The 12,082-nt window shown below is 51.8% G+C and overlaps 1 protein-coding gene across 3 annotated transcripts in view; it reads right to left on the bottom strand.

Annotated features, from left to right (window-relative positions):
• KCNIP1 (potassium voltage-gated channel interacting protein 1) overlaps window positions 1–12,082 on the bottom strand; it is a 341,949-nt gene that overhangs the window by 207,250 nt on the left and 122,617 nt on the right. For 2 of the 3 annotated variants that reach the window (XM_019450271.2, XM_019450273.2), the window contains exon 1: window positions 3,743–3,916. The exons of the other annotated variant lie outside the window; for it this stretch is intronic. In XM_019450271.2, the coding sequence (XP_019305816.1) occupies window positions 3,743–3,803 (61 nt within the window). In that variant the 5' untranslated portion in view covers window positions 3,804–3,916. Of the gene's footprint in view, window positions 1–3,742; window positions 3,917–12,082 lie in introns of those variants that run through there. 3 annotated transcript variants of the gene reach the window in all.

Here is a 12,082-nt window from a genome sequence, read left to right as displayed (position 1 = left end):
CAAGGTGTTCACTGATCTAGGAATCAGGAAACCGATTCCATATTTGTCCCTAACTTGCCACGGGGACTTAGAAAAAGCATCTCATAGCTGTGGGCTTTAGTTTGCTCATCTAGTCAGTGAGCACTCTGGAGATCCCAAGCTCAGACCTTGCTGAGGGTTCTGAATGTTTTCTTCTGGCAGTGGAGGACTGATAACCCATTTGCTTACAGGCATACCTCCACTGAGATGGCCTTGGTCTAGTGATGTTCTGCCTAAATTCTCTTGGCCCGCACAGGCTCCACAGCTGCACCTGCATCAGCCTTCTCTGGTCACCCCACACCCCAACCCTTCGCACTTACTTGTTAAAGCAGTGTCCCGAGCAGTGTCCTTGGTATAAGCACATGCAAAACTCCTGGAGCCAGAAATTCTACCTAGGACCGGGCTGCAGAAGCTGAATCCCCCAAAGCAGGGTGGCCTTTCCTCATTCTTAATTAAAGAGAAACAAAGATCCCAAACAGAGAAAGAAAATGAATTTGAATGTTTTTAGTCAGTGACCCTGCTCTTAAACGAATTCAGATTTCGGCTGCCTTCAGGAAGCTCTCCCTGAACACTCAGCTTGGGCTATGTGTGTCTCTCTCTCAGCACTAGTCACATGGGGTTTTGCCCTACTTAAAAAAATGTATACGTGCTACCAGATTATATTTTGGAAACACGCAGGGATTTGTTCAGCAAGCTATGTTGTTTTCAGGACCAGCCACGGAGCAGAGGTCAGTGGAGGCTCAGTACCAGGACCAGCCTCGGTGTATCTAAAGTTTTGGGTCCTAGTTATCTGGACAGTGCTGGAAGAGGGCTCCAGAAACAAGGTGGTAGGACTCCCAGAGGCACTGCCTACTTCCAGGATGGCCTCACTCGAGGCATTTGGAAGCCACAAACAGTTTAGAGCCATAAATTGAACAGAAGCTAAAATGTGCTGACCACTTACTACATAGCAGAGCTCGTGCTGAGCATCTGACTTGCATTATCCCTGAAATTCACACAACCCAACAGCTATTTTAAAGTGGTAACTACCACTACTGTCTCTGTTTTACACTTGAGGCAAACATGGCAAGTGAGTGGTAGGCCTGGATTTGACTCCAGCAGGAATTGAAAATCCCCACCATCCTCTTCTTACTGCCTCTAATTAGATCCGAGCCTGATGTCTCAGAGATCATAGTAGCAGTTCCAGCAAGAGCATCAGCAATAAAAACCTCCAAGTTTGAGAGCAGGATGGAACCTGAGGAGAAACTGAGGTCCCAAGGTGGGGGGAAGGGAACTGGCCAGGAAGTGATCCCTGACCACTAGCCTCCCCAGCCAGTTTCTAAGTCACTTCTCTCTGCAGGAAAGGTCTTCTGCTGATTAGCATTCCACAGAGGAAGATGGTAAGATAAGACTCTGCTCGGGGGCAAATGCCGGGAGAAATATACACAGCTGGAGCCCTGGACAATTCAGCCAACGTGGTGGAACTCTGTGCAAGAGGGGCTGACCACTCAGGGCTGGGGCTTGCCATGGCGGCCTGCCCCACAGCCTTGACCCGCTGTGAGCTTCAAACAGGCGTTGTTGTGACAGTTAAATAAGAAGGCACAGAAGAAGCACCCAGAACTGTGCCAGGCACACAGTAAGGGCTCACCGAATGCTGGTGCCCCTCTTCTCTTTCTTAGGATCCTGGGAGAGAGCAAAGAGCTCTGGTCTCTGGGACTCCAATGGGAATTCACTGGGGTGACCTAGAATTTTGTGCAGGAGAAGGGAATGGTAGACAGTAATGTTTGAGCTTTTAATCTTTGCCTGACCCTGTGCAAGGAACTTCATATCCATCCTTCTTTTTTTTTTTTTTTTTTCATGTTCTTACAAGTCTCCTTTGGGTCCCTGGTGGCTCAGCCAACACTGTATATGTAGCATGGTCCTCCCTCCCTGTACTTCCCACACACCCAGTTTCCTGCCTGGATGTAGTATTGTCACCCATGTTATGGATGAGAAAACTGAGGCTAAGAGGGGTGAGGCTGGCCTGAGATCTCAGAAGGAGGCGCTGATGAAGCTGGGATGCACACCCAGACCCCACTGGACTCCAGAGCTCAAGATCTTTCTGTGACACTTAGCTGCCTCCCAGAAGTGCCACAGTCATTGAAAATATTTCAAAACAAACCCCTGGGTTTCTTGTACCCACAGTCCCCTGGCCTCTGGGGCCTCACAGTGGTCAGACAGATGATGGGGCTTTGGTGCTGAATTGTGTTCCCACACAAGTGGTATCTGAGGATCTGTGAGAAACAGGGCTCTGAATGTCAAGGTCCTGGACCAAGGCTTGCAGACCTGTCCTGCCCAAGACTGGTAAAAAGGCAACCAGACCCTTCCCTGCCAAAAGGATGTGTAACTCACGTGGCCTTAGACTCGTGTTCTAAGATGTAAACACCAATCCAGCTTCATCACCTAAGATCTACCTCCGGAGATCTCACTGCTCAGTGTTCAACCAGCCCAATGTCTCTGGGAGCTAGGCCAGATGCCTGGACCCCTTGAAGGCAGGTTACGCATGAGGAACTCTGAGACACAGACCTGCCTAACGAGTCAGGGGAGACTAACCAAGTCCTAAGAGCAGATCATTGAACACCCTGGGGTCCAGCCTTACCTTAATACAATTCGAATCACTAACCAGCATTAAGGATTGGGAGCTATGACCCCCACCTATAGCCAGAACCTGAGCTCCAATGGTAGAACTTGAAGGTTTAAGTGTCAGTTTACTTGAAACCCTTCTGCCACTCACAACAGGATTTGAGCATTAAATGAAAGAACACAAAACCCATCATTTTCTTGCTTCCTAACTGCATCCTGTCCTAACTGCATCCTGTCTCTTCATTCCAACAACCAACTTTCTAACTGCTGGATAGGAGGCCTGCGCAGTCTCCCGTGATGCAAGATATGTTTGCCCCAACTTCACATGGACCCATTTGACTCCTGTCCCACCGGCGGGGGAGACTGGGCATGTCTCAGCTGGGGAAAGGCAGCTATGGAACAGGGTCCAGGAAGGAGGGACTGCAGGGACTCACAGTTTCTAATCCCTGACATAAGCTCACTGCTCCATCACACCTCATCGGTGCCTTCAGCACCCTGGTGGTTCCCAGAGCATGACAGCACCCTTGCGTGACACCCTGGCTCCTAATGACTCCCCCAGCCACCAGGACATGAGCCCTGGGAGTTTCACCACCTGGCAGCAGCTGATTCCTTTTGGCTTGCAGAGGTTTATTGGGGTGGGCACACAGAGCACTGTCTCCCGGATGAGGGACTCCTAGGTCTGCACCAGCACTACTACCAGGAGGAGTGTGTGCATGTGTGAGCACCCCTGCTGGGTGCCCACAGTTGCACAATCGCCAGCAGTCATGGGAACGGGAAGGGCTTCCCAACATTCCAACCAGACAATCCAGTCACCTCCCACCTGTGAATCTGACTCTTCCTTCTGTTCCCAGAGATTTCCAGGAGGAGTGTCCTGGCACCCAGCGCCCTACAGGGTATCTCCCCCGCCCCTGGGGCCAGTGCCCACTCTGGCTCCTTGTGCGTGTTCAGGATATTCACACCAAACCTCCCGCCAGGTTTCTGACTCCTTCGGATACAAGAACCTGCCCTCGCTCGTGATGGAGAGGAGGGTCCAGGCCAAGGAAGGCAGGCGGCACACCCCAGCTCAGCACGGAGCACCCCCAAACCCAGCCAGGGGAACAAAAGGAAGAAGGAGGTGGCTTACCTTTAGAAGGTCGCCTTTGTTTGGTTTGCAGAGACGAGAAGGTGCCCATGACGGCCCCCATGGCAGCGAAGACTTGTGTGCGACTTGGGACCCCTTGCCCGGCCCCTCCCCTCCCCTGCAAAGAAATCAGTGTGGCTCCTCTACTCTGAATTGGAGGAGGGAAAAAAAAAAAAAAAAAAAGCACCCGGCAGCTCGCCTGCAGCTTGGTATTCAGTGAGCGTGGGGCTGGGGCGCTGGGAGCCTTTTCTTTCCTTCTTCAGCCCCGCACATGCACTGACTCACAGGGCCAGCGGCTCCCCGCGAGCCTTCGGAACCGGGCCGGGCCGCTTCGCGCGCCACCGGCCGAGGACGCTGCCCCGCAGCCTGCTCGGTGCCGGACACGGGGCGGCGCGCCCGCCGGCCAAGGCTCCCGAGCCAGCGGCGCGTGCGGTGCGGGAGCCGCGCTCGCCCGCCCCTGCTGCCGCACGCTCCGCTCCCCTCCCGGCGCTCGGGCTGGCTCTCGGGGGGCCGGGTACCAATCATGAATGAACAGAGCCAGGGACCGCGCGGAGCGGAGCCGCGCGCCCGCCCGCCCGCCTGCCCGCGCTCCGGGCGAGTCTGAGGCGCGCGGAGTGGCCGGCGGGTAACCCCGGAGGGGCGGGGCGGGGGGCCGGGCCCACGAGGGGTGCCCGCTGCCCGCGCCGCTGCCCACCGCCCTGCGCGCCCGCACCTGCGGGGCCATGCGCCCCTCCGGGGCTGCGCCCCTGGGCGCACAGACCGAGGTAGGCACCTGGCTGATGGGTGGGGTTCAGGGGGCGGCCGCAGATTGCTCCCCGAGAGAACGTGTGCCTGTGTGTGTGTGTGTGTGTGTGTGTGTGTGTGTGTGTGTGCGCGCGCGCGCGCTCGCGCGTGTGTGTGTTCCTGCGTGTGATCCGCTATTTCATTTGACTTCAAGGGAAATCTTATTTAACCCACCACCTGAATTCGCGGGATGGGGAGAAAGTCTGCCCCACCCAGGGAGAGATGTAAAACATACATCCAATTGGGTTGTCATGGGAGGAAGGGACCCTCCCGCTCCTGGCCAGGGCCACCCTCTACTGATGGAAAATTGGGGGAGAGGGGCAGAGGAGCCCCTGTGGGCCTTGCCTTTTCTTTTTCGTTTCTCCCCTCTTTCTGTCCCTCCTTCATCCTTCTACCTCCTCCTGCGTCCCCCTTCCCCAATAATTTCTTAGCCATCAGCTACAGGGCAGGCTGAGAGTTAGTGCTGTGGGGGTAAAGGCTGAATTTAAGAAACAGTCTCCCTGCTGTGAGTTTTCCCTCCAGACCACGCAGAACCCCAACGGCTATCTGTGTCTCATGCAAAAGGGCAAAGTGTGGGTTCACTCTTGTGGGTTCTCCTCAGCTCTCTGTGGTGCTGAAATGCAGTCTGCTCCCTGGAAGCCTGAGGAGGAGGCACCCTCGTTCCATGCAGGAGCCGCCTCAGTTTCCACTACACACTATGCTTGCACATCACAGGGTCCCGCAACACATGGCCTCACCAAAACACACATACTTACACAAAACTATGGGCACAGTCCCACAAGTCCCACTTTGACATTACTGTGTTATACACATAGACACACTCAGCCCATAATACACTCAGGTGCATCCTCAGGACCCCACACAAGATCCAGACACACGACCACAGAGGCACAGAGACGTGCACACAGCAATGCAAAATGGCATCACGATTACCCACATTTATGCAGGCTCAAAGCTGCACAGGCATATAGTCATACCTCAAGGATAGAGGGCGCCTCAGGAGCTATTTCCTGTCATTCCAGCCCATTAGCTGCCCCTTCAGGGACAAAGGTGGCCTGAGTCTTGGCCAGGGACCCTGAGTAATTTCCTTTACCTATTCAGCGCTTAATTCTTTCTCAGATCCAAACACACGCCATATTCTGTGCAACAGGGAAGGTGTACTTAATAACATCTGTCCCTGTAATTTGCAGTCCCCTGTGCTGTGTATAACACACACCACCCCATGCCCCGTGAAGTTAGACAGGTCATGTCTAATCATTACTGTAGCGAGAAACTGAGGTTTACCAAGGGTAAAGGATTTGCCTGAAGTGACTTAGCCAGAATATGGGATTAGAACTTGGAGTACAGGGCTCTGTCACCACCTCTTGTTGGCAGGTGGGGACGCTGGGGGCCCCTGAGCTGGGGAGATCTCTTCTGGGTCCCACCAGATTCAAAGCTTCAGCTCTTGTAAGTGCCAGGGTTTATCTGTCTGTGTCCATGAGGCCTAGAGTTCTGGCTGATGAATAAGATTGGTAGCGGCTGGCCCCCTGCCTCCTGCCTGTGCTCCCTGCTGGAGAAGAAGGGTGGGGGTGGGGGTGGGGTTGAAGCCACGGGTCAGGAGAGGACCCATCAGGATGGCCAGGACTCAAGGAACAGAGGAGAGAGCTCTGCCAGGGAGAGGGTGGTGCAGCCTTCTAGTGCCCCTGGACCCTCAGGCACCTGCTCATCTCTACACTACCTGCAGATGAGAACCAACACTTGAGAGTTTACAGAAGACTAGGATGCTACTCTTGCATTTCTTCTTCTTCCCTGTGACTGTATGAAGAGGCAGAGTGGAGATGAATTGCTCCATTTTACAGATCAGAGATAGTAAAGTACCCCTGGAGGAGTTTCCGACTGGCTGCCTCTGAGCCGTGGGAATAAAGTCAAGCCACCAAGATAAAGTCCAAACTGAGGAGCATGCATTATGAGGCCCTTTTGTGACCTGACTTCATCTCCCAATCACCTTGCTCTCTGGTGCTCCCTGTGGGGCCCCAGCCACACAGAACCTCACTGGTGCCCTCTAGGGTTGTGTTTCAGGGCCTTTGCACTTGCCGTTCCTGCTGCCTAGGATGTCACTCACCCCTTTCACCCCACATATCCTGGACCATCTAATTCAAGTATCATTTGCTCCAGGAATACCTTTCTGGCCCTGAACTGGTGCTTGCCTCAGGGGTTCCTGTGGCACTCGGGCCTTTGTGCCCATCAGAAAACTCATTTCCTTGGTTCTCATTGTGCCTTTCCTGTCTGTGTCTCCCTCTGCACAGAGAGTACCTTGGGAGCAGGGACCACTACTGATTTAGCTCCTCACTGTCTACTTAACCCCTCATTTCTAACAGGGGTGCAGTCAATCTGTGCTGAGTGAATGAATGAATGAATGAATGAATTTTCTTTGCTCAGCGAACCAATTATTAAGTAAAAATTGGTGATTACCAGATCATCCTAGCTCTTCAAAGGAAGAAGCACACTCCTCTAAGTAAAGATTCATTTATTCAACAAATATTTATTCATTCATATGTCAACCATGTACCAGATATTTACACGCACAATAGCTCACTTATTCCTGGTGATGCCCTGTGTGGTAGGCATTATCTATAGATAAATGGACACACACATGCATTGTATGATGCGGCAGACATTGCCCGGGAAAGGCTCGCAAAGAATGCGTCTAGGGAGGAATGCACGTCAAGTGTGAGGGAGAAGAGAGAGAAGACAGCAGACCTGCTCCTGCCTCTTGGAGATTCGCCACAGAGAGCAGAGTACCGCGTGGGCAGTTTGTCCTGTTGTCCCCAACATGTACTCACCGAGGCCATCTTGCCAGCCCTGTCCAGCTGGGGCTTCCCTGGCTGTGGCTCCTTCTACTCTTGAAGGTGACCTGATTCATGCCCTATGTCCAGGTGTTACCCCTCCCTCATCCACGCTCTTATGGGCTGAATGTCTGTGTCTCCTCAAAATGCATATGTTGAAGCCCTAACCCCGAGTGTGGTTGTATTTGGAGATGGGACCTAATTAAGGCTAAATGAGGTCACTAGGGTGGGGTCTTGATCCTAGGGGATTAGTGTCCATAATGTCTTATAAGAACAGACATCAGAGAGTTCCCCCAACCCCTGCACACATGACTAAGGAAAGGCCTTGTGAGCACACAGGGAGCAGAAGGCAGCCATCTGTAACCCAAAGGGAGAGCTCTCACCAGACACCCACCCTGCTGGCACCTTGATCTTGGACTTCCAGTCTCCAGAACTGTGAAAAGATACATTTCTGTTGTTTAAGCCTCCCAGTCTGTGCCATTGTGTAATAGCAGCCCGAGCTGAGTAATACACACCCACGGCGCCTGTCCATGCCCTCAGAAAGCTCTGGAGGCAAGGCCTTCCCTTTCCTCTGACATAAACACCCGTGTAGCACTCCTTAGGGTATTCCTGGAAGGCTGTTCAGGGAAGAAGGGGTGAAATGGTCAGAGACCTGCAGGTCCCATGTTCCCTCCCCCTACTGTCATGTGCTCACTCACCCCTGTTTCTTTCCATCCTTGCCGGCTGGGAAATTCAATAAGTTCCCACCACCCGTGGAAGCAGCAGTGTCAGATTAACAGCGTGGACCTGGTGGTGCTGCTAGATCGGGGTTCAAGTCTTGATTTTGCTGCTTTTTAACTGTGTGACCTGGAGCCTGAGGAGTACCTTCTCTGCACCCTACTTTCACCTTCTGTGGATTACATTAGTACCTACCTTATAGTGCTGCTGTGAGGGCTTGGAGGTGATGTAAGGCCCTTGGTAGGTGCCCAGCACACAGTGTGGCCAGTTACGGAGGGCGGACTGCCACTGTCACTGTTGCTGTGGGCCAGGTATCGTGCTGGGTTAGAGGGGTATAGAAATGAGTCAGCCACAGCCCTTCCCCTTGGCTTCCATCTTTGCTCTTCATCTGTTTCATAGGAAGTCTATTCTCAGGGTCCCCATCTGGTATTAAAAGACTCAGATTAGTTAAGGAAGGGAATGTGGTTGGCACCTGATTATGTGCAATTCAGCACTATGCTAGCTGCTGTCTTGTACCATTTCCCAAATGTTCTGCATGCATAAGTCTGGCCTCCTCAAATAGATCCTGAGTTTTTAGAAAGCAAAGCAGGCACCCCTCTACCCTGCCCCCATCCACCATGGCTCGACCAGACCCAGGACATCCCAAGTGTTCTGCAAACACTCACGCTGAGATCAGCGGGATAGGGGAAAGGGCACCATCATTTAGCCCTGGGATCAAGTCCCACTTCTCTTACCAAATGTACCTCTGGGCCTGGGCTACTTCTCTCTGAAACACGAACAAAGTCCTTTCAAGGATGGTGTGAGGATTGGGTCAGATAAAGTAAAGGGAAAATACTTTGTTCCCCTGCAAAGCAGTCACAAATGTCCTTTATTATTATTTGCTCTGGGCCCTATTTAATTATTCATTCAATCAACAAATACTTATTAAGCATGATCCACCTGCTAGGCACCATTCTATATAATGAACAAAAAGAGGCCTTCAGGGAGTTGGCAGGCTAGGACCAAAGGCTATCAGATCCTCTTACCATTACAAACTGTGACCAGACTGGTGGGGAGGAGGGGACAGATGAGTTTGGGATGAGGTGGGGTGGGGGGGGATGCTCAAAGCCAGTAGGATGAACCTTTTGCAAACTACAAAGTTATGTCACAACTGAGTAACAACAAAGACAGGGAGTTAGATACAGCTTTCAAGTCAAGGAGATCAGGTTACAAATGCTGGGTTTGTTGGGTGACCTCAAGCAAGTTATTTGACCTGGGAGAGCTTCAGTTTCAGCAATCTGCAAGCAGAATAATTCCGCCAGCCTCAGTCGCAGGGTGAGGCTGAAAGTGATCATGATTACAAACGTGCCTGGCAGGGGGCCTCTCGCCTAGAACAGTCCTGGCTCAGAAAATGCTAACTCCGTTCCTCAGTTTCCCCTTCTGGTCTTTTTTGTAAACAACTTCTTCACCCCCTTCCCAGGAGGAAGAAAAGATCTTGGAATAGGACCTGGGCTGGGGAATTGTTTCTCTGAGGCCACATCCTTAATGCATCGACAATGACCTTATCTGTCAAGGTTGAGTGTGACCTTTCAGGGAGCAAAACTCATTCTTGGAAGCCAGGTCACAGGCTCTGTCTTTGATGTCCTGCTGGCTGCACTGCCCCAAGGGTTCCCCCTTCATGCTCCAGTGCTGGAACAGTCTCTCTACCAGGGGCTGAAATGAGTTCAGACAGAGTGCAGCCACCCACGCAGCCCAGACACTGGCAGCAAAGCACTTCCAAGTTACCCAGATCCAACGAGGGGGGAGGACATTCCAGAGCATGTTGGCTTTCAATTATCTAAAGCAACATACATAATGTGTCCTGAGAAGTCATGGGTGCCCTCCTTAGGCCAGGCGCAAGGTAAGTACTTCGTGAAATTGATCAGAAGGCTTTCTGCGGGTGTATGGAAGGCTGGGTAGAAGGAGGAAGGGTGGAGAGGGAGGTAGATTTAAATATGTTCAAATAAACATTTAAATATCCAATGAAACCTGTGAACCTTCTCCCCCAAAGTAGCCATGCATGGGTACACACACACTCACACCTTGCATAAAATTTTATGGAGTTTACAACTCTCCCACATGAAGCACATCCGTGGACGCCTAGTTAAGAAACTCCGTACTACAGGGGGAAAGATTCTAAGGGATTTTATACAGTCATTTCTTAGCTGTCTGACTTAAACTTTTCTGAACTTCAGTGTCAACATCTGTAAAATGGGTGTAAATAATTGCACCTATTTCTTAGGGCTGTTGTAAGGATTAAATGAGTGCTGGTCTTTGTTAACCTCCTCACTAAACTGCATTCACTCACTCACTTGTTCATTCAGTCACAAGTTAGTGAGTGCCTCCTGTTCCATCACACCCTGAGCTGATCTCTGCGGCTGCAGAAGTTTATGCTCACTTGCTTGGGGGACTCACAGTCTGAGAGGGCAAAGGGCAGATAAGCAATTCACGATAACACCCCAGACTTCACCAAGAATGAGTGGGAATGACTACTCTAGCTCTGCTGCTGAGAAAAACAGCCTATGACTCTGGCCAGGATGGCTCCCACCAAAAGTCCTGGGAGAAGCAAGTGTTTGGATTCAGCAAGGTCAGAGGCCTAGATCAGGCTATGAGGGCACAGGTCAGGGTGGAAGCAGGGGGGAGAAAGGCACAGGGCTGGAGGTAGTGGAGGGTAGAGTCAGGGACAGAGTAGGACTGAGATGGGGCGGGGTGGCCCTGGACAGTTGCCATTGCCAGAGTTGTGTGACACTGAAATGGCTGGGGCAATGAAGACAGAAATCAGGGCAGAATTTCTAAAGTGCGTGCAGAATATGGATCCATAATCTCCTTGGGTAAATGTGCAGGAGGTTATCATGTTCACTCCCCTCCTTTAGTCTCCTTAGATTATATAACCATTGCCTTAACAATGGTAGCCACTGTCCGTGGAGTTTTTACTATGTGCCGGTTTGTTCCTGGTCCCATTACTCATTTCAGTAAGGTAGGTATCCTCATTATCCCCCATTTTATAGAGGATGCAACCAAAGCACAGAGAGGTTAAGTGACCTGCCCAAAGTCACACAGCAAGAAGTGGTAGAGCTGGCTTTGAACTTGATGGTCTGACTCCAGATCCCACACTCCCTTTCTGGCTCCAAGCCCTCCTGCTCTACTGTAACTTATTTTTTCTACCACTGTTTCTCTGGGAGGCTACAATTCACTGGGGATTCACAGGTATTGTCTGACTTCTTAGAGCCAAGGGACAAATGCGAAGGTCCCCTGGGTCCTGGCCCTCTGGCTGGTGCTTGTGGTGGTTGCAGCTTCCATTCAAACCCTCACTGCCTAGGGGCTACAGCCATACCCACCTGCCTATGGGAATGCAGAAAAGCACACAGGGTCTGTTTTCCCTCTGTGGCTTCGACAAACTGAAGACCCCAGAGGAAATGAGCAGGGAAGGAGGGAAGGAGTAGCAGCCATGCTGTGTGATGATTAGTAATAATGCCAGCGATGAGCGCCCCTGGCCCTACACGGCCCACTGAACCTGTCAGCGCTGGCCCCCAGCTTCCCAGCTAGGCGGCTGCAGCCACAATTGGAGCCTGAGGAAGAAAAGAAAAAAAAAAAAAAAAAAAACCCAGGAGCAGGGAGAGAGGGAGGAAGGAAGCGGGGAGAAAAGTCATGGTTGCCTCCATGCTGAGGACTGACTCTGGGACAGAGCTGCAGAAAGGAGGCAACATAAAACTACAAGATAACAGTGGAAGTTTCTTCTGTTGTTTCCTGTGACCACAGACCCTGCCCCATACTTGAGACCTGTGGCACTCACTGCCTGGGGCAATATGACACAGAAACAATGGACCCATCTTCTTAGATTTTGACTTACAAAGGCTCTGGTCTGATAGAAGGCCTAGAAGAATGGGGCTTGGAGATTGGGTTTGTCCTTGACCCACCTCAGGCAAAGCACCATTCAGCAATGAAGCCCCCAGACTCCAGTGGAATCTGGGGGCCAGGGAGGCCCTTCCCCTTTCCCAAG

Source organism: Panthera pardus, unplaced genomic scaffold (genome assembly GCF_024362965.1).
Source record: "Panthera pardus isolate Hobbes unplaced genomic scaffold, ASM2436296v1 HiC_scaffold_2, whole genome shotgun sequence".
In the NCBI taxonomy this organism is placed as follows: domain Eukaryota; kingdom Metazoa; phylum Chordata; class Mammalia; order Carnivora; family Felidae; genus Panthera; species Panthera pardus.
The sequence above is the reverse complement of the archived record's forward strand: the minus strand, read 5'-3'. Positions and strand labels throughout refer to the sequence as shown.